Here is a 21,110-nt window from a genome sequence, read left to right as displayed (position 1 = left end):
ACTTTTAATATTCTTAAATGTTTTAATAGTGTCATGGTTATATAAGAAAATACCCTTATATGGAGATACATTAAAAAGTAACGGTGACATACCATGTCCGTAAGTTTCAATTGGTTCAGTAAAAGACAAAAAAATGTATAGAGAAAGCAAATATGACAAAAATGCTAACAATTGTTGAATCTAGGTATTGGGCATATGGACATTTACTGTACTTTCAACATTTTTGGATGCTTGAAATTGTTTATAATAAAAGTATTTTAGGAGATTAAGATACTTTTTTTTAAAAGGAGTATCTTAGCTTAGAAAGCAAATGTAACTTCAAAAGAGAACAAAAATCTACATGTCAGCAAAAATAAGAGCACTGGACCAACCAGGATAAATCAGTCTATCCTGGAAAGATGGTAGAAGGTAGTCTTTGGTTATAGAATGAATTGTAATTCTAGTGAATACTATTTATAGTTTATCTTAGGAAAATTTTGCCTGTATCTAGTGTGGAAAGATTATCATCATAGAACCTGCCTGATTAAAAGAATTAGTAGGAAACTAAATACAGACTTTTGAGAATGTTTATGTGACAGTATTATTTATTAAATTATACATTTACTTAGAGATTAAGTCTATGTTTCTCCTTTTAAACGTTTTGCTTTATGTAACTTTAATAATAGTAATCTAAAACATTTTATTTCTCTTACATAGATGACGACCCGTGTCGATGGTCATTCCTGGGCTCTTTCCGCAATAGATGAATTGAAAGTAGATAAAATAATTACACCCTTAAATAAGGATCGTATTCCAATAACGGACTCACCAGTTGTTGTACAGCAGCACATGTTGCCTCCAAAGAAGTTTGTACTCCTTTCAGCACAGGTATGTGTATATTCTGTTAACATGGACGCAAAAAGAAGAGAAGCAATAGTTAGTTTTTGTATTGATTGCAAGCAATAGTTGCTTAGTAGAGTCATTTACTATGTACTTAAAAATGTTTACTCTTGAAATGTTCTTAAGAGATAGTTTGTAAATCCCCAAAATGCAACAAAAAGAACTTGCTCTGTATGAAATGTTTTACTCTTTCTAAGGTAGCATTTCTATCACTAGTGTTTAGCAGCATGAAATAAATAAAATAAGCAAAGTGTATTTCTTATTGTTCTCCCTTAAATTATTTAAAAATTTTCCTCATTTATTTTTTGAATAATAATAATGCCCTGACAAAATTCAAATGGGATAACAAGGGGTATGCAAAGTAAAATCTTCCTTCCAGTTCAGGTCCCTTCCTTGCAGACACCACTGTCAGCAGCATCTGTGTATACTTCCTGAGATATGTTACAGATCTACAACCAATACAAATATACTTCTAAACAAAGGGTAGCATATTATATACACTGTTTTATACTTTGCTTTTTATATTTCAAAAATCAATTGTAGAGCTCTTTCCGTATCATTATATAGAGAACTTTCTCATTCTATTTTATATTTGAAAGGTATTCCTTTCTATGGTTATACCATATTTAAATAAACCCCTATTCATGGATCATCTTTAGCTGTTAAAAATAATGCTCCTACCTTGTGCATATATCATTTGGCATGTAGAATTACATCTGCTGGGTCAAAGAGTATATGCGTTTATACTTTTTGATAGATGTTGCCAGATTTCCCTGTATATATACGCGTATGTACATACATTCACTAGCAGTGAATGTGGACCGCCTATTTTCCTACAGTCCTCACCAAGGACAGTAGGCCGTCTTATTAAGACTGAGATGAGCCATCTTTTTACGAGTTTATTTTTCAGTGACCTGTCTATTTCTATTTTATACCTACAATTCTATTGAATTGTCTTTTTTAATTTATAGAAGCTCTTCGTGCATCAAGGGAACAGTTTGTTCCTTATTTTTTCATTTATAGAAGCTCTTCGTGCATCAAGGGAACTATCTGTGATTTTAGTTCCATATTTTTTCATAGTTTGTCATTTGATTTTTGTCGATTGAGATTTTTCCCATATGGATAAATTTATAAGTAGTTGAAATTTTCAGGGTTTTTTTGGGATTTATATCATAGTAGAAAATTTCTTACTCTGACGTTTATAAAAGAATTCACCCATAGTTTCTTTTAGTACTATTATAGTTTTATTTTGTCCTTTAAATCTTTAATATGTTTGGAATTTATCTGGGAGTGAATGAATAAGGATCCAGCTTCATTTTTTGCTAAATGAACATACTTGTGCCAACATGATTAATGGATAATCTAACTTTAATCTTCAGCTTTTTTCGTAGTCTAAATTCTAGTATTTATTTGAGCTTATATCAGAACTTTCCAAATTTAATAAGAAAATAGATCTGCTAAAAATAAAAAGATAAGTAAAAAAGTTGCTGGCTCTTTTAGACATAACATTTTATAAACCTTTATCTCATGCAAGATAATAGCACATGCTATACTAATATTGTTTGTTTCTGATGGAGCAGTGTTTTCTTACTAAATTTTCTTTATGCTATATAGATCTAGTATAGGTTGGGAGTTGAAATGTAGATGCTCTTTTTGACCAGTTTACTTTGTATTCTTGAACTTATGTTTTTGTTGTTGTTTCATTGATTAAATAATCAGGGTCAGTTGTTACCAGCCAAACTTGATAAATCTATTATTCATGTTCTTTTTTTTAACTTCTTAGGGGAGTCTTATGTTTCATAAACTTAGACCTGTGGATCAACTAAGGCATCTACTTGTGAGTAATGTGGGTGGAGATGGAGAAGAGATTGAAAGATTCTTTAAATTACATCAGGTAACTACATGTACTTTTTTAATGTGATAATTTAAACAGTAAAACAGTGGGAATGATAGCTAAATTTTATGTTAGGACCAAAAATACTGTAATTAACAGGTAATCTTACCAAACTTCCTTTTTTTTACATTAATCACTATACGTGTACTGATACTTGGAGCAGTATTAATACACTATAAGGCAATGGTAAAATCAGATTTTTATTCTCTTGTTGATAAATTCTTATTAAAGTGTACTTGTAAGAGGCTGATATTCAAGTTGCATGGTAAATGCATTTTTATTCGAAACACACGACATTTGTGGACAAATCCTTTTTTTTTTATTATTTTTTTTTTTATTTTGCTTAATGACCTAAGAAGAAAACTGGAGGCAGTAGTGATGGGGACATTAGTATTTCAAAGCCATAACTAGAATAAACAAGGTAGAACTGGGAATGCTTAATGTAAAATCAAGAATATCAGATCAAAGTTAAATATACAGACTCTGGATTTAAACCACCAGAACTCACCATCAGAGTAGATCACTTGAATCCTGTGGGCTTCAGTTTCCTCGTATGTAAAATATGCATTATATTATAATAGTGTATGATGTGGTGATTAATAAATGGTAATCTCTTAAAATAGTGCCTGGCACATGACAGGTACTCAGTAAATGTTAGCATTGTTAATTGTTATTTTCTAAAAGGTAAAAAGACCATGAGAAAAAATTAGGGGAATAAACCAGAATCTAAGATAAAAAGAAAAGAGAGCATCCTTTAATAATAGCACCTTTGATGAAGTTTAAAACCAATAGTGCTTACTTCTCCTTTTTCTTACCAACTGATTTCATTCAGTCTGCAAATATTTATTGAGCACCTGCTGTGTGCTAGGCACAGATTTAAACACTGGATACAGCATTAAACAGAACTTCTTTTTAAATGTTTATGTTTAATATAAGGGAAGCTGTTCTTTTTTTACAGGAAGACCAGGCTTGTGCAACTTGCCTTATCCTTGCTTGTTCCACCGCTGCCTGTGATAGAGAAGTGTCTGCCTGGGCTACTCGGGCTTTCTTCAGGTATATGTCAGTTTTCTTTTGTTCTTGGCCATTTTTAAAAATATTTGCCTTGGCCAATGTGATAGTTTAAGGGCTTGCCAAACATTTCAGTGACTATAGAGGCAAGTTACTAAAATTTGTAAAAAGGTGAAATCTATAAAGATTGCAATGCTAATAGAAACGGCTAGATGAGCACAATTTATGCGTTGTTACCCTTTCTCAGGATTCTGTCCTCTAACTCTTGTCTAGTCTTCCTTCTACACCTTTCTACCTCAGTTACTATCTCATGTATCTTTCTTACTTCCTCAAACACTATACCAATTCTGCTTTATGAGTATCATTATCATTGAGAGATTCTGAATCAAGGAAACTTGGTATCAAAGAGATTTTTATTTGCAAGATACTTAGCTAAGTAAAGAATTTGAAATGTGATTTGTTTAAAAGAATTTTTTTTAAGTACTGCCTAACCATTATCTAGTATGAACACTATAGTGCCATACACTCATTTAGTAAACTCGGTGCATTGCTGATGCTTTTTAGAAATTGCCAGAGTCCCTCATAATTCTTCCTGATATTAAAGTTAACATTTAACTAAACACATATTTTATAATGTATCTACGCATATATTTCACTGTAAACACAGTACATTAAAGTCTCTAATGTTTAAAGGATTTATTTTGAAAACTAAATAGGACTTGGAACAATTCCAGCTTTTAAGGTGGATAGTTTCACTGAATAAGCTCAGCCTCTGTTGTTGTAAAAATAGGTATGGCGGTGAAGCTCAGATGAGATTTCCAGCTGCTCTCCCCGCCCCGAGCAATGTCGGTCCCATCTTGGGGTCCCCTGTCTATGCTAGTGAGTATGAAACATTGAAACCAAACTTTCTGATAGAATTTGAATTTTACAAACTTTGTAGTATATTTTAATAGACAAAGCTTTTCATTATATTTTACTTACTGCTACTATATTGGTGAATAACTCTATAGATATCTGTCTCTTAAAAGTGACGATATCTTAATACTGAGTTCTTAATGTATACTATGGAACAAAATAAGATAACCAGTAGTATTTATAGAACTCGTTTGTTATTTAGTAAAAAGGAAAGAGAGGAATGATTTAATAATAAACCTCAATGTTTTCCAGTGTGGGGATTGTTAGAACATTACTGGGAAATGAGACGAGTCCCTAATTCTTGAATATATTATGGGTGGTGCCATTCCTCACTCTTATACTTAGTAATAGCTTCTGTATCTGATTATGATGAGATTCAAAAATTGGGAAGTTATTTTATAAATCTTTATATTCTTATTTCCTTTTTAGGTTCTCCTCTTCATAGTGGTAGTTCATATCCAAATCCATCCTTTTTGGGAACACCATCTCAAGGTATCTCTTTCTTTTTTTTAGGTTGCTACCACTGTTCTTTTTGATGAGCTAATATTGTGCATTACCCTTAATACTTAGTATGAAAAAGATTAACTTGCTCTATTCTCTTAAAAATAATATAATTTAATAGAAGTGACATCCAAGCAAGTATTGACATTTGGCCATGAATGCCTTTACTTAGGAACACCGTTAGTAGCACCTGGAAAGCCCCTTATTTGGGTACCATGATTTAATCACCGCCCATAAAATCTGTGTACTTACTTCTGTTTCACTTCCGACATTAAGGAACAGTGATTGCAAGCTCTCTTTCCTTTTTATTCTGCATTGCTGACATTTGAAAACCTACCTGGGAGCACCCATCCAAGTCTAAGTTTCTCTTTTTATCAAGGGAAATTAAGTATCTATTTATGCCAATATTTTTGTAAATATTCATACCTATGGGTCTAGATACAACACACTTGGATTATTGAGAATTCTGAATGTTTACAGTTAAGTTTTAAGATGTATTTTCTTATGTTTGTACAAGGTATACATTCTCCTGTCATGTCAACTCCAGTGTCTGCTTCAGGAAATCTAGCAATTCAGGCCACAAGTATGAGTTGTACGGCTGGACCAGAGATTGTGTACTCTGGAAAACACAATGGTATATGCATTTACTTTTCTCGAATCATGGGGTAAGTTTCATGGAATAAGTAACTATTGCCCACCTTGTCGTAGTTTGTATAGTTTAATATTTTTAATTCTAAATTTGGAGCATCATTTATGCCTATTAAATTGTACTTAGAGTTGTAGCTCACTTATCCATTAATAATACTGTTTTCTGTCATTCAGCTTTTTTTAATCTAGTCATCTATATTCCCGTATTTTATATATCTTAAAATAATACATCTCTAGCTAGACGGTTCTGGTCTTGTCGAGGCTCATTCATGCATATGCAATTAGTTACGAAGTTTAAGACAGCTCTGTCAATCTTGGCTGGACTCGCATGGTTAGGGTTATGTTTGTACGCTGGTCTAGAGTGGTCTCAGCTCAGACAGCTGGGTTGTTCTCCACATGGCCTCTTATCCTCCAGCAGTCTAGCCAGGGATCATTCACTTGATGATAGCAAGGTTCCATGAGAGAGTGGAAACTCACAAAGCCTCTTGATGCCCAGGCTCACAATTGGCCTACTATTATTTCCACCACATTCACTTGGCCAGGGGAACACCTCCAGGCCACCCCAGATTTGAAAGGTGGGAAATAAACTCAATATGAGAGAAGCATCAAAGCTATATTGTAAATGGGATAGATATAGGGAGGGATAAAATATAGTCATTTTTGCAATAAGTCTGTCATACTATCTAGTTAATTACAACACAGTAATATGTTTTTCTTAGATTTGAGATGTAAGCTTTCATTCGAGTTATTTGCTTAAAAATGTGAAACAGTGTAAAACTCTTATAAATTTGATTTTGCATTATAAGCTTCCTTGTTTAGCATTCATTACCCAGAGCCTTTGATTTTTCTTCAGCAATATTTCATTATATGAAATAGCTTGGATATATCAGGTTTGGAAATTTTCCTGTTTTCCGTTTTTTCAGATAACTTAGTAAAATATTAAATGAAACCAGTGCTATACTTTAATAAACACATAGAAAGAAATTTATAACATGTTGTAATTGTTATTATTCATCTACAACACAATTATTAATACACTTTTTGTTCCAGAAATATCTGGGATGCTAGTTTAGTTGTGGAAAGAGTATTCAAGAGTGGCAACAGAGAGATCATTGCAGTAAGTGTGTTGTATACTGGTGTTCTGCTATTTGTATGTAAGCAGTTTATGTTGTTAATGGAACTGTTTCACATTTCTTGATGTTATAAACAAGATGCAATGATAATTCTTTTATGTATATGTTTGTGTACTTGTCCGATAAACTGTTCACCCCCCTGGGTTAAGTCTGAGTTTTGTCACTTCTTAACTAATGGGTAAATTTCTTAACATTTCAAAGCCTGATACCTCACTGTAAAATGAGAATAATAATATATCCCCCTCGTAAGGTTGTTGTGAGGGTTAAATGAAGTAAATCCTAACACTTAATATTGCTCAGAGCTATTATTTAAATATTTTGCTTATACTCATGTACCCCAAAACTACATGGACCCAGTACTAATTGCCATGCACTGGCATACTTTCTAGGATATTTTAAGAAAACTTCTTGTAGAAATTTGTATTATCATAAATTCAGGTAGTGAAATATTTTTAAATGTGAAATATGAATGCAGTCTATTTTAAACTTTTTAAAATGAAAAGATACCAAATATCCTTTCAACTTTGATACTCTTTTCAAGTTCACATTTCTAAGAATAAGCATGTATTTACTGAACATAGTATATGATTCTATTTATGAAGTGCAAGAATAAACTAATCTACAGTGATAAAAGTAAGAAAAGTAGTTACATGGGAAATGGAATACCTAATGACCAGAAAGAGGCATTAGGGAACTTTCCTGGGTGTTGAAAGTATTCTCTGTTGTGGTCTGGGTGGTGACTATATTAAAATGTAAAAAGTTAACAAGATGTTCATTTAAGATTTGTGTATTTCACAGTCTGTAAATTATATCTAAATTGAACCAGGAGAGAAGAGGAGGGATCGGGGTATCTAGCCTTTTATTCTGGTCACCAAGTGTGAATTGATATAGGAAAAAGAAAAGATAGGGTACTTCAAAATTAACACTTTATATTCAATTATAGTTATACAGAGTATGATTACGTTTTTTATATATACACCTTTTCACTGTTTTGAAACTTTTGAAAATACTTCCTTTCTTACAGATTGAAAGCAGTGTTCCCTCCCAACTGCTAGAGTCAGTGCTACAAGACCTAAAAGGCTTACAAGAATTTCTAGACAGAAACTCCCAATTTACAGGAGGACCACTAGGAAATCCAAAGTAAGAATAAATGGGATTTATTTACTCGGTTTTTTTCCTTTTTCTTTTTTTTTGCCGAGATACAATTCACATATTATAAAATTCATCTTTTTAAAATATACAGTTCAGTGGTTTTTACTATATTCACAAGGTTATGCAATCATCACCACTATCTAATTCCAGAATATTTTCATCACACCAAAAAGAAATTCTATACCCATTAGCAATCACTCCCTGTCTTAGTAACAAAAATACCATAGACTGGCTAAAACAAGAGAAATTTACTTCTCAGTCCTGGAGGCTGGAAGTCTGAGATCAAGGTGCCAGTACGGTCGGGTTCTGGTGAGGACCCCCTTCCTGGTTTACAGACAGCTGCTGTCTCTCTGTATCCTTACGTGGCAGAGAGAAAATGAGAGAGCAAGCTCTCTGGTATCTTCTTATAAAGGTACTAGTCTCATCAGGGGTGTTCCACCTTCATGACCTCATCTGAAGGCCTTACTTCTAAACACCATCACTTTGGGGGATTAGGGCTTCAACATAAGAACTTGGTGGGACACAAACTCGCAGTCCACAGCACTCCCTAGCTCCCCTTCCCACAGTTCTTGGTAACCACTAATCTGCCTGTCTCTATGATTCTGCCGTGTTCTGGATCTTTATATAACTGGAAATATACAATATGTGGCCTTTTGTTTTGGCTTCTTTCCCTTAGCATAGTATTTTTAAGATTCGCATGTTATAGTGTGGATGAGTTCTTTGATTCATTTGTCAGTTCATCAGGTGAACAAATCATATACATTTTCTTCCCATTTTTTCCCTAAATTTTAATGTTCTATGGGAAAAATGCATTGCCTTTCTGATTTTCTTTCCTCTCTAAATCTTGTGCTTACTTTGAAATTTTTATGCTTTTGCTTTTTTTATTACTATAATTCAGAAAATACACCAGTGTCTTTAGGTATGTCTTCTTTCAATGGGAGTTGAGAATAAAATGTTCTCGATGAGCATTTAGACCTAAGGACTTAAGCTTTGGTGAATTTTCTTTTTATTTATTGTATTATTGCATCTTCCCTATTTTCTTTGGAGAATCATATTGACTCCTGAATCTACCCTCAATTTCTTTTCTTCCACAGTTCCTTTTTTCCTTCCTTCTTTCCTTCTTTCCTTCCTTCCTTCCTTCCTTCCTTCCTTCCTTCCTTCCTTCCTTCCTTCCTTCCTTCCTTCCTTCCTTCCTTCCTATGTGTGTTATGTAGGTTGCAGAATTCCTAGAGTTGATGTTCTCAGTCATTTAATTCTGTTTTATGTAGCATTTGTTCAATCTCTGATATTTTTCTTTCTATTATATGTTTAATTCCAAGAGCTTTTATTTTCTAATTTTTCCTTTTTCATGGCAATTAGCACTTGTATTATGAATCTCAAATCTCACTAAGAATACAACTGGAATTGTTTTTCAAGTCTTCATTTTTCCTCTGGTTTCAACTGCCTAGCATAGTTTTTCTTTTCTAAGCTAACAAATATATTTGGTGATGTTTTTCTGACTCTGTTTATAAATGAGTATGTTTGTTCATTAGTATAGATAGATCTGTCTTTCTAGATCTATCCACTTAGCAGTTGTGGTCATTGTTCAGTAGCTTACCATGCAAGCAAAGCTCTTATGAAACTCCCAGGCATAGTTTTGCCCCAGCATATGGTAAGAAGCTGTGATTAGGTCAACTGATAGATACTCCCTTCGTGGGCCGAACAGACCAGTGAAGCTGCAGTTTCTTTTAAGTGAGTTGGGAGACTGTAGCAGTGTCCACACCACACAGCATTTAATGGACTTTGTTTTAGCTCTAGAGGAAATCTGTGCGTGGATGCTAGGGCCAACCAGATGAGACTTGATGTTTGTTTTGTTTATTCTTTGCCAACTAGCTCTCTCCATCCTTTAATAATTAGATCTTAGGGAAATTTATACCCAGTTACATCTGGGTATAAATGGATTATACCCATTAAAAAGTTGCAAGTGGATTAAAAGAGTTATAATAACAGTGGGGCACCCTAGTGGATTTCATTTATATGAAATATTCAGAACAGGCAAATTTATATATATAGAAAGTAGATGAATGGTTGCTTAGGGAACAGGTGGGAGAAAGGAAGAAATGGGGATTGACTGCTAATGGGGACGGGGAAATATTCTAAAATTAGATTGTGGTGATAATTGCACAACCCGATGAATACATTTAAAAAAATTAAATTGTACACTTTAAATGGTTGAATTGTATGGTATATGAACTATATCTCAACAAAGATGTGAAAGACAAATACACATTCTGGAATTTCCATTTCAGTACTCCTGCCAAACTGCAGCAGAGGCTGATTGGATTCATGCGTCCTGAAAATGGAAATACCCAGCAAATGCAACAGGAGTTACAGAGGAAGTTTCATGGTAAATTATTGTTTCTGGTCGGTTAAATGTATATGACCCCCATAAAGGGTTTTATTAGTTGAATAGAAAACAATGAACATATCAAACAGATAAGTTTGTGGTAACAAATATTTTTTATTAAAATATCATCAGTGTGATTTTGGGGAAAATGGGACAGTATGTATGTCATGTATTCCCATAATTTTCAGCCTATACATTTTTTCCCTTCAACCAGAAAACATAATAGACACCTTTTCTAATGAGTTTTTTAATTGTAAAATATATACATATAACATAAAATTTACCACTGTAACCATTTTTAAGTGTGCAGTTCAGTGGCGTTTAGTACATCACGTTGTGCAAACGTCACCATTATTCATCTGTAGAACTTTTTTCATCTTTCCAAACTGAAACTCTGTACCCGTGAAACAATAACTCCTCATTTTACTCTGCCCCCAGATGCTGACAATCACAATTCTTTTTTTTTTTCTTGTCTCTGAATTTTACTACCCTAAGTATCTCCTATAAGTGGAATCATACGATATTTGTCCTCGTGGTTGGTTTATTTCGTTTAGCATAATGTCTCCAAAGTTTATGCAGTAGCACGCGTCAGAATTTCATTCCTTATTTAAGACTGAATAATCCATTGTATGTATATGCCACATTTTGTTTATCCATTCATCCCAGTGGACAATGGGATTGCCTCTACCTTTTGGGTATTGTGAATAATCCTGCTATGATGTGGAATACATATAAATTTGAGTCCCTGTTTTCAGTTCTTTTGTTATATACCCAGAAGTGGAATTGCTGGATCATATGGTAATTTAATCTTTAATTTTTTTGAGAAACTGACATAGTATTTTCCATGGCAACTGCACCATTTTACATTTCCACCAGTAGTGCACAAAGCGTTCCGATTCTCTACATTGTCACTAGTTATTTTTCGATTTTATAGAGTTAAAAATGTGAATCAAGTTTTTGATTGTGTTTTTGTCTGTTATAAATACTAGTAACAACTAAGAAAAGAACAAGAAAACTAAAAAGTTCTCAAAATCATCAATTATTCCAGATATGAATTGGAATAATAAGTTACTTCTTAAATTTTGCCTGTCATTCATTTTTTTTTTTAAGTTCTTCTGTCTTCTATTGTTTGAACCAATTATTCTAGCTGATGGGATTTTGCTGATTAAGACCCAGCCATTTACTTTTGTCCCAAGGTACTTACTTCCCTTCCTGCTGGCCCTAGTTTTCTGTTTACTATTTTGTAAATTCTTTCAGTACTGCTAATGGTTCTTCAGTAAGGCCTTAGGCCTGACAGTACCAAGCATTAGTGGTAAGGATTTATACAAATGGGAGCATTCAAAGTGCTGGCAGTATACCCTGAAATGACTACTTTGTAAGCAGTATAGCCATAGCTGGTAAAAGCTGAGAAGGCAGATATACTCAGAGCCAGCAGTTTCACCTATAGGTATACATACTAGAACAAGCTTTTCAGACTTTTTTCCCACAGTAAGGAATACATTTTAAATTATGACCCAGATGTTTAAAAGCATACACATACAACTAAAACAAAATTTTAGGAAATAACTTTCTCTGTTCTACACTCTAATATTTCTATCCTTTTTTATTTTATTTCCTCTTTAAGAAAAATAAAAGCTGTCTGGACTGAACAAATTGATTTTGTGACTCACCAGTCCATCTTAACCTAGGGTTTAAGAAACTCAGTCCTAGAGAAACCTGACTGTACTTTCCAGGAGACCTATTTTAAGGATATTTATTGCATTATTGTTTTAGTGGAAAAACTGAAAAAAATATAAATGTGCTTCAGGTGGACGGTTCGCCTAATTGTGGTGTAGTATTCTTACATGATGGAACACTCAACAATTTAATGAATTAGATTTATATTTGTCCATATGGATAGCCTGTGAAAATATAACTGAATAGAAAAAGCAATGGTGTAAATTATTTAAAAACAGTAATATTTTTATTTATGTGCCTATACACACACCAAACACACATGTATGTATAGTGAGACGATAAAAACATGAATTCAGCAACTCATGATCATGTTGTCTATGATGGAGGGGGGAAGGGAGGAGAACAATAAGGATTTCAGCCTTAACTACAGTTGTTTTCATTTGAAATAAAGTATTGTTTTACATGAAATAAAACAACTTAACCTGTATCATTTTATCAAACTTCACTAATTGTATTTTGTAATTAGAGGCTCAACTGAGTGAAAAGGTTTCACTTCAGGCAATCCAACAATTGGTTCGAAAATCATACCAGGCTCTGGCTTTATGGAAACTTCTTTGTGAACATCAGTTCACTGTCATTGTAGGAGAACTTCAGAAGGTAGGATATTTCTTTCCCTTAAGTCCACATTGTTACTACTATGCTTAGTTTGTTTTCTTTTGAGTGATCTTTAATCTTACACTTTGATTTGGGGGAGGGGTTATTTTGGGAAGCATTGAGGTTATGGTAAAGGTAATATGTAAGAAAACTTGCTCTGGAGATTGAGGGATTCACTTTTTCAGAGCCACAAGTTTTTCCAGTATATGAGAGCTGTGAGAGTGGTATGTGAATGAAATTTTACTTTACCAAAAATATTCTTTTAAAACAGTGTATTGTAACCTTTATTTGGGCTACAGATCTCTTTGGGAATCTGATCAAACTCCCTCTCCTCACCCTCAAAGAATGCATACAAACATGTACACAAAAATTTTGCATGTGACTTCAAGGAGTCCACTAACCTTAATTAAACATTCCTATTTCAAAGAAAGATGTTTACAATGTGGGAATGAATGCTTCATATTTATCTTGCATTTCTCATTTGAATCCTTTTGAATAATTTGCATGCATCTAAATACTAGACAGGTTATTTGGGGGGACTATATTCCTACCTGTTACTTATCAAGAGCATTTCTGACCATACCGGAAAATAGAGCCAATACTATATAAATAATCCCCAGACACACTCTACTGGTATTCAGCATTTTCAAGATTTTACCAACGTGGCTTAATCTGTCCTCTTTTTGCTTTTTCTTTAATGAATTATTTTAAAGTAGATCCAGACATCATGTCATTTCATTCCTACATACTTTAGTATGTATGTCTTAAAAAAAAAAGATGGACATTTCCTTGAATAACAACGTCATTATCACATTCAGCAATATTAATAGTAATTCTTTGGTAGCATCTAAAATAATGAAATTTCTCTGTCTTAAAAATATCTTTTCACAGATTAGTTTATTCAAATCACAGTCTAAAGAGATGGTTCAGTTATTGAATTGGATTGTTTTTTTCTCTTAAATCTCTTTCAGTTTAGAGCAATTACCTATTTTTTCCTTGCTATTGCCTTGTAAATATTGGGTCATCTATCCTGTGGAATGTCCAACATTCTGAGGTTGTTTTTACCTTCCTTGTAGTAAACTGATTCCTTTATTTCCTGCATTTTCTGTAAAATGGAAGTTAAGTCTACAGAAGCTTGAAAGTTCAGGAAGGTTAAAAAAGTTCAGGAAGGTATTTCTTTAAGGAAGGTTAAAATACTTCATAGGTAGTGGTTTGTGTGTCAGACTGTATTAGGTGACACACAAGACTTGACTGTCCCACTTTTAGTGATACTAAGATTGATTGCTAGATTCAAATGGTAAATTCAATCCTGCCATTGTGAAATTCTCCATCAGACTTTCATCATCCATTGATAGTCATTGCCTGAATGAGTTATTTCATTAAGTATTACAAAACAATAATTTTTTAAATCTGATGTCTTCCATGTTTATTAACTGCAATTCTATAAAAATAATTTTCCCTTGTCCTTTTGGGCTATTTTGTTAACCTGAAATGTTTAATTCTTAACTTTTGAGTACAATTTTCAAAGTTAAAAGGCATTCCCCTAGTTCTTTCCAGTAATGTCCAAAGAATTGTTTGTTGGTGGTTTTATTTATTTCAAACATATACTTTAAAAAATAAATTTAAAAAATCTCAAGCTAATATTTAATTATGAAAACTTTTTTATGCCGGATAGAATGTTTTATAATGTAGGTAAATATTTAACATAGTTGGTTTTTTTTTTTTTGTGATCCATCTTCAAAATTTTGTTCCTTGCGTCATGAATCTTGTGCTCAAGGAATACAAATTAAATACTGGTCTAAAAATTTGAACATTGATTGTATGTTTGTTGAAAAACGGATAAAATAGTCAAATCTCTATAAACAGAAAATTACTCTAGTATTAATCACCTCAATAATTTAGACCTCTAGTTTAACAAGCAAATTTGTTCAAAATGAGATTAAACTCCAATGTTAGAAGGCCTTGAATGATAGAATTCTAACATTATTAGGAAAAGTAATGAATGTAAGCCCAAGATTTTTTAATGTAGCTAAGTGATTGCTCTTTCCTGATTATATCTGAAGTCAGGAGACCCGGCTCTAATTTTGGCGCTGCCTGGTCTTTACTTTCCTCATTTGTAAAGTGACATGTGGACTAAACTTCCCTTTTCCAATTCTGTATGATTCTATGTAAGTTCCAAAAATGTGTTAGTTTGTATAGTTTTAGTATATTTTCTCTTTTGAATTATAAAAGTCTATTAATATTTTGGTTAAGTTATTAAAGAAATTTCGATCTGTGTGGAAATATGATATTCCTATATATTTGACAGAAGAAAGGATTCTCTTTTATACTCCTAGGAATTTCAAGAGCAGTTGAAAATCACCACCTTTAAAGATCTGGTAATCCGGGACAAAGAACTGACTGGGGCATTAATTTCTTCTCTGATCAACTGCTACATCAGAGATAATGCTGCTGTTGATGGCATTAGTTTACATTTACAGGATATCTGCCCGCTTCTGTATAGCACTGATGATGCAGTTTGTTCTAAGGTACGATGCTTTGTTACCTGTTTTCAGTGTTTCTTACAGGTCTCATGGTATGAATAGTGCACTAGAATTGGAATCAGGAACCATCTTCTTTTACTTAATACATGACCTTCATAGGTTTCTTAACCTCTCCTGTCCTCAGTTGCTCATCTGTGTAAGAATGGGGTTGGAATACATGGGTTTTTTTCATGATTTATTAAAATCCATACGTATTTAAGTTTTTTGTAAAGAATCTTTGATAGTATTTCTAGGCCATATTTATACCTCTCCTTAGAATTAAGGACGATCACTAAACCTAAATTAAATCTGTAATAAATTAGAGTTAATTGGGCAATTTTTATTGATCCTTTCCTACAGGTGGAAATAATTTAAAAAATCAGTATCACGTGGACTGCCTGCTGACCAGTAATGTATTGACTAGGCAAGAGATTTACCAGTCAAAAGCTATCTTGCTTAACATACTTGTGAGAGGAATTAAGAATAGCTAGGATTTTTTGGTCAAAAACTTTTCTGCCTAAAATTAAGAAGAAGTAAGTTTGTAGAGTTGTTTTTATTATTGATTATAATAAACCAGATGCAAATTTAGACATAGAGTAAAACTTATGTTGACAGCACCATCGATGTGCTTGATTTTATATCTCTTTAAGTTCTTGTCATCTCTGTTTCTAGGCAAATGAGCTTCTCCAGCGTTCCCGACAAGTTCAAAATAAGATTGAAAAGGAAAGAATGTTAAGGGAGTCATTAAAGGAGTATCAAAAAATCAGCAATCAAGTTGACCTTTCTAATGTTTGTGCTCAGTATAGACAAGGTGAAAAACAAAATGATCTTCATATCTTCTTTAAGAGGACAAATGACTGTGACTAAAATAAGTTAGTGATAAAGAACCTCTTCCAAAAGGCAAATCTTCCTTCAACTTCAGTGGCCCACATGATGCAACATAGGAAATTCATTCCTTGTGTTTTAGTTTGTGGTGACTGCACTGACCCCTGCAAAAGCTATAATGCTCTTTTTATATCATCAAATACGTAACTTTTTAATATTGGCGTTTCAGTCTTTATCCAGTTAAACTACATCTGTATTAAATTGCTTTCTGGGTTACATTTAAGATGCTTAAAATTTTTTGGTTAGTTCTTAAAATATTACCTGCCTGCTCTCTTTAAAATTAAATAAAATCTAACATAATGTAAAAGTAATAACTGTTAGCAAAGGTAGTTTTGAATCCCAAGATTTTTTTCAACAATAAACTGAAACCCTCCTTTTTGTTATTTTTAAATACAAAAGTTTTTTTCCAATGCAGAAAATATATTTAGCAGTTGCCTTTTAGGCATGTTAGGATCTCATTCTTTGATGATCTTGTTCTTTGGTAGACTTCATCAGAAATATTTTATATGATATTGTCACCAGGGTGACTAATATGCAGCAGAAGCATGATCATCTTGATCAGTATTTGTATAAGCCAGCCAAGGAAAGATGTATCCAGTGTAATAATACGCCTTAAGCCTTTGTCCTTTTTTTTCCCATTAGTGCGATTTTATGAGGGTGTGGTTGAGCTCTCTCTTACTGCTGCAGAGAAAAAAGATCCTCAGGGTCTTGGGCTTCATTTCTATAAACATGGAGAACCAGAAGAAGACATTGTGGGACTTCAGTCTTTCCAAGACAGGCGAGTTTTATTACCGTAGCAGACTGTTGACTTTATGGATACAGACTTTTCTTTGTGTAAAGTTTGATTGACAGTATTAGGGAAATAGTATTTCAAGTGCAACCCTTATACAACTGAATTATGCTTTCACTTTAAAATGACTTGTTTTATCAAAGGCCTGAACTGGATAATAATTCCTTGCCTAAGGATAAAACTTGAGTCTGGTGAAAATTCTTAAGAACTTATAGGTGTTTTTAAACTTGCTCCTGTGGCTTTTTCTGATACTTCATTAAGGTCAATTTTAAATGACATAACCTACTTGGAAACAACACTTGCTTCCCCCCTACCCCATTTCTGGTTGTGGGTGAACATTAGTATTTTATTTTAAAGGACAATTTTTAAATGTTCAAAAATTGGTAGAGATTATCAAAGAAAAAGTGTATGTCCATAAAGGAAATATGAAACCTATCTAAGACATGGTTTTTGTTAATACATTCACTTTTATGACTTTACCCTTTTATGTTTAACCAAACACTTCTCAAACCTATTTAAAAAGTATATGATTTCTACTATTTTTAATACCAAATATGTGCGTATATGTATTCTCCAAAATAGTCTTTTTAAATTCTTGTGTGTATTTAAAATTAGATAAATCAGTTGCTGTCTAATTAATGTAATTGCTCCTTTTCCATTCTTTTTCAGATTAAATAGTTACAAGTGCATTACAGATACACTTCAAGAACTGGTAAATCAGAGTAAGGCTGCTCCTCAGTCTCCCAGTGTACCCAAAAAACCTGGGCCTCCAGTGCTGTCATCTGATCCCAATATGCTGAGTAATGAAGAAGCAGGACATCATGTGAGGGGCATAGCACATTTTCATTCTGAAAATACATTGTGTTTAGACGTTCTCTGTGATAGTGATGGCATAAGCATCTTGGGAGAAGTAGTAGCTCTTAGAACTTACCACTTAAGGAATCTTAATGTCTTACCAGGGTAAGGCTAAAGGTTCGTGATGACGAGCAACAGAGCTTTTAACTGTGCTAATTTTTACTGTTTTCTTTATTTTAGTTTGAACAAATGCTTAAATTATCTCAACGATCCAAAGATGAACTCTTTAGTATTGCCCTTTATAATTGGCTAATACAAGCTGACCTTGCAGATAAATTGCTACAGGTAAAAAATGGTTTTTTTATTCCAGTCCTGTTAATACATATGAGTAATGTAATATCTTTTCCTGGTGGGCAAAGTAGACCATTGCGCTAAGTTTCTTGGTATTTATCACATGATGGGCATGCATAGTTTGTTACGGGGTGGAAAGTACTGGATTAGGAGTTAGGAGACCCGAACTTGGTTTTAGGTCTACCATTAAGTCACTATGTGACTTCACATGTCTTTTCACTACCCTGAGTCTCAGTGTTTCTCAGTTTGTAATATGAACACATGGCATTTGATTTTTTTCAAGGATGCCTTTGAGCTCAGAGTCTAGGAATCAATAGTTGTGTTCTCAGGGTTTATTAAAAGATTTGTAATTGGACAATAATAAATTATTATCAGCCTAATGCAACTATCATAGCAACTCTTTCGTTAATTGTGGTAAAACTATCATTTATGAGAAAAATTTCCCTCTCTTTTACCTATTGTCAGATTATAATTTTGCTTATGTATTCATAAAACAAGGCACACCTGTCTTTAAAATGTTATATTTACTATATGAAGAGCAAGTGAGTGGTGGGAAAATGTTTCTAACTGTACAATTTCCAGATTGCTTCTCCATTTCTGGAGCCACATCTAGTCCGAATGGCCAAAGTTGATCAAAACAAAGTTCGTTATATGGATTTACTCTGGAGGTATTATGAGAAGAACAGAAGTTTTAGTAATGCTGCTCGTGTCCTGTCCAAATTGGCAGACATGCATAGGTATGGCATAATAATCTCACTGTGAAGAATGATTCATAACCTAGTTGTATCTAGTTACGTTCAGATTTCAGAATTTAAACAAAACCTCATTCAGGTCTTTTACATATGTAGAATTTTTATGCTTTTACTTGGATTTACCTGAAGTTTACAGTTTTCTCTTTTTCTTTTTGTTTTGTTTTTAATAATATGTAGGAGATACTAAAAGAATACCTAAGACCCTTTCTATTCAAACTATCTTCTAAATCCTTTTCTCTAAAGTATGTCTTTAGATTCTTCTTACTAACGGCAATTAATTACTATTTTTAAAAGGACAAAACCTACTTCTTAAAGACTTTGTGATTTTAAATGTTTTACTACTTCCAGACTAATTTTCTGTACTCTGACATTGGTTTAAATTACTGAAAAGATCTTAGAGGATTATTAAGAATTCCGTTAAAGAAAGCATTGTAATTTCTCATTAGGTTATCTTATCAAAAAACAATTTAATAAAATCTGGGACAGATTATTAATTGGACCCTCTATTTGCATTTGAAAGTTTTGTTGCCAAAATAATACAAGTGCTATTTCTAAAAACTGGAGATCAGTTCAGTTAGGAAGATGAGATTGCTGAGGCAGAGCTGTTATTAAATGAAGTTAGTGAGAATGGTAGCTTAGAGTCCGGATGTGGCTAAAAGCAAGTGTGGTATGGATGTGCACGCAGCGCACTGATCGGGGGAATTTATGGCACATGTGGACCCAAGGCTTGTTGGTATTTTGCCCTTTTTGGTCATATAGTCACTTGATTTTTATAAGTTCCCGTTACATACAGAAGATCACATATATATGTGACTTTAATTTCTTTGTTTTTGATTTAGTAAAAGGAAAGGAAAGGAATTTAAGTTATTAAAGGCCTAAAAGGCAGTTTCTAGAAAAGGCCTTTGTTAATTTATAGTTTGTGTAATTAAGAATTGCCAGCATTGTTAAATATTTAATTCAGTGTAGCTCTGTATCTTAAGGTTATACAGTTCATTTTTTTATCCAGCGTTTGTCTTTTACGTACTGCACTCTGCTGGAGGTACATGTGGACTGTCCTCATCCAGGTCCTCACTCTCATTTCTGAACTACTCCTGTCATTCGTTTTTGATCATCCTGTATACCATTACCATATAAATTTTTGTCACCCATTTTTATCATGCTATTTATTCAAAAATTTAGAGTGGCTCTTAATTGCCTTTCCTTGAATATTTATTAACCTTTTCCCTTGTTATAGCAATTATTAAATTTTTGTTATAAAATATTCAGAAACTCGCTAACCTCTAAGAACACCCATTATCCATATTTAACACACACACACACACACACACACACCCGCCAGACCTAATTTCCTCATGTGAGATACCCTGTCCATCCACTCTTTAGCTTTCAGCTGACCATCTCTCCCCACAATAAAATATTTTCCACCTATTATGTTACTCTCTCACGTTATTTTTGCATATATAGGGTACACCGAATAAATTGCCAGCTATAGAATGTTCCATATTAAATAATTTGGAAATAAATGTTACTCACTTTTAAAATGTTTTGTTCAAGAGATTTTTTTTTTAAGAGAGGAGAAAGGAAAGCCCTTTTAGAAACAAGGCTCCTAAAATGTACAGTCCTTTATGTATAACCTTCAGAGATGATCAGTGCTAATTGACTATGACATACTACTATACTTGTAAAGAAAGGAGTTAATTCTTTTCTTGTCTTTTGGTTGTTTTTGGAAGGGGAAAATGTAGGAGCCATAGCTATATAGAAGGAAAGTTTAAGACTTTCTCTGAAAGTAAAAGAAAGCCAGTGTTTTCTGATTTCGTATTGGAATTAATTGGTATATTAGAAGTTCCATTTAATGCTGGTTGATCTGAGAGGTTGCCAACAACTAAATGAGTTAGTTTGTTTTTAATTCCAAAGTGCTTTATAATGTCAAAGCCAGGTCTGATAGAGTTAGGGGACTTGAATGAACTGAAGCTGGACACCATGAGGTGAATACAGGCTTGGAACTTTCTGACGCCATCAGTCCGTCCACCAGCAAATAGATTTTGAGCACCACTGATGTTGAAGGCATGCAGCAAGGAGCAGTGAACAAGATAGACACTATCCCCACTCACTCCAGGGGGGAAAGACCACAGACAATTAAGTTCAGCTTCTAGAAATACAGTAAAAAT

At 33.3% G+C, this 21,110-nt stretch overlaps 1 protein-coding gene across 1 annotated transcript in view; it reads left to right on the top strand.

Moving 5' to 3' along the window:
• Positions 1-21,110, top strand: part of NUP155 (nucleoporin 155) — a 50,308-nt gene that overhangs the window by 21,606 nt on the left and 7,592 nt on the right. Inside the window, exons 13-28 of the mRNA XM_033110720.1 lie at positions 697-867; positions 2,663-2,773; positions 3,732-3,826; positions 4,572-4,660; positions 5,126-5,188; positions 5,715-5,862; positions 6,896-6,962; positions 8,003-8,118; positions 10,419-10,516; positions 12,720-12,850; positions 15,184-15,375; positions 16,042-16,180; positions 16,897-17,032; positions 17,714-17,867; positions 18,080-18,184; positions 18,773-18,927. Of these exons, the coding sequence (XP_032966611.1) occupies positions 697-867; positions 2,663-2,773; positions 3,732-3,826; positions 4,572-4,660; positions 5,126-5,188; positions 5,715-5,862; positions 6,896-6,962; positions 8,003-8,118; positions 10,419-10,516; positions 12,720-12,850; positions 15,184-15,375; positions 16,042-16,180; positions 16,897-17,032; positions 17,714-17,867; positions 18,080-18,184; positions 18,773-18,927 (1,970 nt within the window). The remainder of the gene's footprint in view (positions 1-696; positions 868-2,662; positions 2,774-3,731; positions 3,827-4,571; positions 4,661-5,125; positions 5,189-5,714; positions 5,863-6,895; positions 6,963-8,002; positions 8,119-10,418; positions 10,517-12,719; positions 12,851-15,183; positions 15,376-16,041; positions 16,181-16,896; positions 17,033-17,713; positions 17,868-18,079; positions 18,185-18,772; positions 18,928-21,110) is intronic.

This window comes from Rhinolophus ferrumequinum, chromosome 7 (assembly GCF_004115265.2).
Source record: "Rhinolophus ferrumequinum isolate MPI-CBG mRhiFer1 chromosome 7, mRhiFer1_v1.p, whole genome shotgun sequence".
Classification (NCBI taxonomy): domain Eukaryota; kingdom Metazoa; phylum Chordata; class Mammalia; order Chiroptera; family Rhinolophidae; genus Rhinolophus; species Rhinolophus ferrumequinum.
The sequence above is the reverse complement of the archived record's forward strand: the minus strand, read 5'-3'. Positions and strand labels throughout refer to the sequence as shown.